This window comes from Danaus plexippus, chromosome 7 (genome assembly GCF_018135715.1).
Source record: "Danaus plexippus chromosome 7, MEX_DaPlex, whole genome shotgun sequence".
NCBI lineage: Eukaryota > Metazoa > Arthropoda > Insecta > Lepidoptera > Nymphalidae > Danaus > Danaus plexippus.
Genome location: NC_083541.1, coordinates 896380 through 901652, shown reverse-complemented (window position 1 = coordinate 901652; position 5273 = coordinate 896380). Strand labels below are relative to the sequence as shown.

General features: G+C 27.5%; 1 protein-coding gene across 3 annotated transcripts; it reads left to right on the top strand.

Moving 5' to 3' along the window:
- The first annotated feature begins 196 nt into the window (after positions 1 to 196).
- LOC116770838 (cytochrome b5-like) lies at positions 197 to 4118 on the top strand. Of its 3 annotated transcripts, XM_032662463.2 has the most exons (9): positions 197 to 431; positions 714 to 802; positions 2088 to 2156; positions 2374 to 2403; positions 2658 to 2699; positions 2770 to 2838; positions 2908 to 3018; positions 3274 to 3297; positions 3845 to 4118. In XM_032662463.2, exons 1-9 carry the CDS (start codon positions 324 to 326, stop codon positions 3924 to 3926), a joined length of 624 nt encoding a protein of 207 aa, XP_032518354.1. In that variant the 5' UTR covers positions 197 to 323; the 3' UTR covers positions 3927 to 4118. The 3 variants fall into 3 exon arrangements, with proteins under 3 accessions (XP_032518354.1, XP_061376895.1, XP_061376896.1); XM_061520911.1 differs by lacking the exons at positions 3274 to 3297; positions 3845 to 4118 and having other exon boundaries at positions 2908 to 3160; XM_061520912.1 differs by lacking the exons at positions 2658 to 2699; positions 2770 to 2838; positions 3274 to 3297; positions 3845 to 4118 and having other exon boundaries at positions 2908 to 3160.
- Positions 4119 to 5273: the final 1155 nt, after the last annotated feature.

Sequence of the window (5273 nt, the reverse complement as noted above, 5' to 3'; positions counted from 1 at the left end):
TAGTTTTGCATGGCTGAAGTTAGATAACTACCCAAAGTATTGAAATATAATTTTATTGAAAATAAGATGTAAGTAACTATTTTTGGAAATAAAATGATACTTATTTTAATTCATTCTGATATTTAGAAAATATTTTAGCTTTCAACAATATAATTGTACACATATATATGATATAGTCAGTCACCTGACAGTTTACATCAAAATTCACAATTCACATCCAACATGTCAGTTCTGATTTAAACATTCCTAAATTGCCGTGTATCTAAATATTGCAATGAGAATTTAAAATTTATAAATTAATAAAGTAAAATAATAATAAAAAGATGGCTCGACAGATAACCATTGAAGAGGTTAAGAAACATAAACGTAAAAATAGTGTTTGGATGATAATTCACGACGATGTTTATGATGTGACCAGGTTTTTAAATGAAGTAAGCTCATTAAATCCCGTAATCAATCTTATTTATCTAATTCATAGTTCTGATTTGTAGGTCAAGATCAATTGTAAATCTGAAAATTTGTTTCAAACGATTTTCATTACTGGGTTTTCGTTTTTAATACATATATTATTAATGAACACATTTTTAAAATAAATTACTTTCACATATTTATATTATATTTATCTCAAAAACAAATAAATTTCTGTATATATTTTATTATTTCATCTGTGTCTTCTTTGCTGTTGTTAAATTTATTAAATTCTCTGCACAAAGCATCCAGGAGGTGAAGATACACTCTTAGAGTATGCCGGCAAGGATGGGACCCAAGCTTTTGAAGATGTTCATCACAGTGAAGATGCTAGGTAACTTACTTATACTGAAACTAACTTTTTTATCTGTTACATATTGTTACATGTGGATTTTCTAATAATAATTGCTGTAAATTTCACTTTAATATAAATTATATGGTGTTTAATGATATAAATAATATATATGTAAAATAATGATATATATAAAAATTAAATTAGACAAATGGACTTATGAGTATATTTGAATGAGGGTTGTTTGTCTGTGAGAGTAAATGGTTCGATACTTGAGTGCTATTGATACTATTATTCTTTTAGACAATAGTTTAACATTGCTTTTGAAGTTATCTCATGTATGTAAAACAATATTCCTACTATGGAAAGGGCTTCTTTGGGTTGGTGGATGTCTAAGTTTTGATCTGGACCTGGTCTCATGTTAACAATAATCATGTTGGTATTTGAGATAGGGTTAATCCAAAAATCATAAATCCAGAGTCTTGTGGATTCCTAACAGCTTAAATTTGACACATAGATACTGGAGTGATATATAAAATATATTTTAAAAATTCACATATAGCAAACTAATAAAAAAAGTACACAGACCGAGAATAGTATTAGTAACACAGGCCCATTCATTTTTTAGTTTTTTTTTCTTTTCTATTTTTATTTTATAGTTTTTGACCTCCCTCCCCCTGTTAAATATTTATTAGGTTAGAATCTAAATGAAATAAAATTTTCAAATTAGCTATTTTTAGACAATGATTTTTTTGTACGTAAAAGGTGCTTATAATTTTTTTTTAGTAATAAACTTTGGTTTTAATCATTCATCTTAAAATCTTTACCTACATAATAACTATATTATAGTCCATTTGTGATCTTAGATAAGAACTATCTAGACTACCTCCCACCGTTAGTAAGAATAAATAAGACATAACTGAACCCTTTCTCCCCCTAAAGCGTCTTACCAAATATTAATAGCCCCTAACTACATTTTATTACTATTTAAATTCTCCTGAGCATTAATTATCATATAACAATTATACTAACATAAGCGAGGCATTGAATTGAATGATCATGGGATAAATATGCCTTACAGCAATATAGACTGGAACTGGTAGTCTTTCAATCCTGGACTTATTAAGCAACAGCTAAGAACCATTGCAAGGAAATTGGTTTTCAAATTACCTGATAAGAAAAACAGCAAAATTTGTTGCTAGTTTGACACTTACAATGCCACAGACATATATATAATCATACATTTTAACTTATAGCACCTCTCTATTGTGGATTAAAAAGCAAAACAATCATAAAACCTATTTGATTTTAAACTTTAAAATTTCAGGGAAATTATGAAAAAATTCAAAATTGGAACATTACCACCCGATCAGCGAAATAAAAGTATTGTTGATTGGTGAGTCTTATTGGTTTTTTATAATCAACATAATTTTAATGATATCATTATCTCATGAAACTAACTAGTTCACTTAAACTAAACAGTGGTATTAAATTTCTCAATTCACTATGTGATAAATGATAAGCTTGCGAAGTCACATTATATTTACTTAAACATGTAATTTTTAATGAAAATATTGTTTTATATTACTAATTCTTATTTTTTCTGTTTGTAGCTGTAAATGGCGATCGAAAAAAAAGCCAAGGTTACGTCACTATTCTTAAAACGTTTAATGCTTTATATTATATAATTCTGTAACTTAAAACTCCATCATTCCTAATAATATTACTCGTAAATTATTACGTTGTAATCAGTTTTATTAAAAATTATACTTTATTCTAATTGGTTGATAGGTATAAATTCCAGTAGTTAACGAAACAATATATTAGATATATTAATATGAAGTAGCTAGCGACATTTGTTTTTATTGTTACAAAAACATTAATTTTTCTCTTACAGTCACGAGGTTCGATCAAAATGTTCAATTTGTTCAGCTTCCAGGTTACTATGGATGTATCTAACATTTTTTCATCTTTTATTTTGAATACAATTAATATTTTTGTAACATCAGTTGCCCGCATTTACCGAGAATGTCAAAAACGGAAAAAACATGGCGGACGTTTGACGGATCATCTGGCAGGTCGTTTGAATTTGTAGTAAAGATAAATTTATTTATATGTTAGTAATGAATAATGTAAATTTACTACAGCCAGTCGCAACCTATTAAGTCAGGTTTTAGAAGGACGTTTGATCAAATTAGACAAGACAGAAATTCGAGAAGAGTAAGTGCAATTAATGTGCCGCGGGAAAGCACTTGCAGGTACACATTTCAATACGCATTTGTTCTCGGTAATACTCATAACTTATTTAAAATTTACGCGAATTGTAATAATTTTTATTCCCTTAAGTTTTTCAAACCGTTAAAATCGAATGAGACGTATATTTAATGATTTGTTTTTTTTTTATTAAATTCGTCGGAACATTTTTCAAGTTTGAAAACGATTTTTCTTAATTCTGAATAAATAGAATCTTATATAAAAAAAAATTTGTATTTAATGAGTATTCTTCTTTCTAGACCTCGTGGTTATCCGTGCGACGGGTGATTATCTTATGTTTAAAGTCGGTATAAATATATATAGTTAGTAAAAAATAGTGTTATTAATCATTATAGAGTATTTAAATACGGAAAATTTCATAACAAGAAATCAAACAGAATATATTATAAAATAAAATACATGTCTGTTATTAGCTTACTGAATATATTATGGGGCTATTTATCCATTATTATTAAACGTTACATTCGAAATTCAAAAATAGTTTGGTTAGATTTTAAGGCAGCAAAAATATTTACGTAATTAATTATATTTGATTCTGATTATAAGTTATTATACTAAATTCTTAGATGGTAATTGAATAAAATACTTTTTTTTAGTATTTATTATTTTATTATGTTTGTTATGAGACTTTATTACCATATTCAAATAACAATGTATTATAGAGTACATTGTATTATATATGTTTGTCATTTAAATAGAAACATAGTGTAATTGAGATGGTATGAATTGTATTTTATCTTTTGTTGTAATTTTTATATTTTAGTTCTTACATTTTTAGTGCACTTAGATGTAATGTATGTTCTGTTTCAGTCGAAGCTACACATGGGTGTTCCTAGCGCTGGCCGGAGCCATAGCGCTAGGAGTAGTGTGGAAGAAATATCTATCAAAATAAATACACACAAATCTTAAATGTTACCAGCTGTGATTGTGTTACCATTTTATAAATTTACAGCCAAATTTAATGGAAAAAATATTTATATATATTAAATGGTAGTTTACTATTTATTGTAATAATATATGAAATAATGTTATAACATTCTAATAATTAAATTGTCAAAGACATTAATAAAGTTGTATTTATTCATTTGTAATAATTATTTAACGATAATAACTACAAATTAATACTTGTAGCAATTATATGGTATATCTATTAATAGGAAGTAATATACTTGTTTGCTTACAATACAAACATGGCACATTAATTTATTTCTTCAACTTTTTTATAAGTTATCTCTTGTTTTGTTTTTCTTTAAATAAATTAATCTGCAAAACAGTTCTTTAGACCATAGAGGAAGTATAGGGATAGCTGATAGAAGCTTAGATCTGCAAGTTTTGTGTTTATATGTCTAAGGAAAATTGTATAAATAGTTACTTCAGGATGGTCTTCACGATACAAGAGATGTCAAATGCACAAATTTGACTATGTACTTAATTTCTAATAATAAAAATTAAATAATGATACAAAAACGTATACCTATATAGTGAAAGTAATTTTTATATATAGGAATCAGCAATAAGTACCTCATTGGTGACCAATAAATGTGAACCATTCTAAGGATGTAGGAATGTGTCTTGCTTTTTCACGCCACAACTACTACACAGATTTTGATGAAATTCTATAGTGCAGCATCTTAGACATCAAAATAGACGACTATAGATCTGACAGTTAGTTACCATACGTATTAAGTTAATACTATTAACACAGTTCATTACTTTTTGAGGCTAATTCCGAACTTTACGCAGACGAAGTCGCAGGCAAAAACTTTTGTAACACTATACATATAGTTCATTTCAATAGAATTTGACAATCTTGTAAACAAAGTAATTGACCACGCTTAGTCCGTTCTTATGTACAATTAGATGTCAGTCCTGATAACAATTACATCTCATTGAATCTACCATTTCTAACCTCGTTAAAAAGCTCACTAATAAATACTTAACAAAACATAAATAAATTAAAGTATCTTTTTAAATATAAATAATATAATAATTAAGATTAAAGCATCTTGAAGAGTACTCACATCACTAGGGGCATAGACAAGTCTCTGTCAATATCAGCTGATCACGTTTGTTTACAAGATTGTTAAATTCTATTGAAATGAACTATAGGAACCCAACGATGCCCACATCACGAACAATGTCAGCTAGTATCGGCAACTGCCAAATGTTCGATCAAAACTCGCGGATAATGAAATTTATTAGGTTGTAGAGCCGAGCTGTGGTCAAGTTATTACAGCTG

Coding starts and splice junctions, on each gene's coding strand:
- LOC116770838 (XM_061520911.1), top strand. CDS start 324: ATGGCTCGACAGATAACCATTGAAGAGGTTAAGAAACATAAACGTAAA. Junction 2,404..2,657: donor CGATCGAAAAAAAAGCCAAG/GTTACGTCACTA, acceptor TTTCTCTTACAG/TCACGAGGTTCGATCAAAAT. Junction 2,700..2,769: donor TCAATTTGTTCAGCTTCCAG/GTTACTATGGAT, acceptor TTGTAACATCAG/TTGCCCGCATTTACCGAGAA.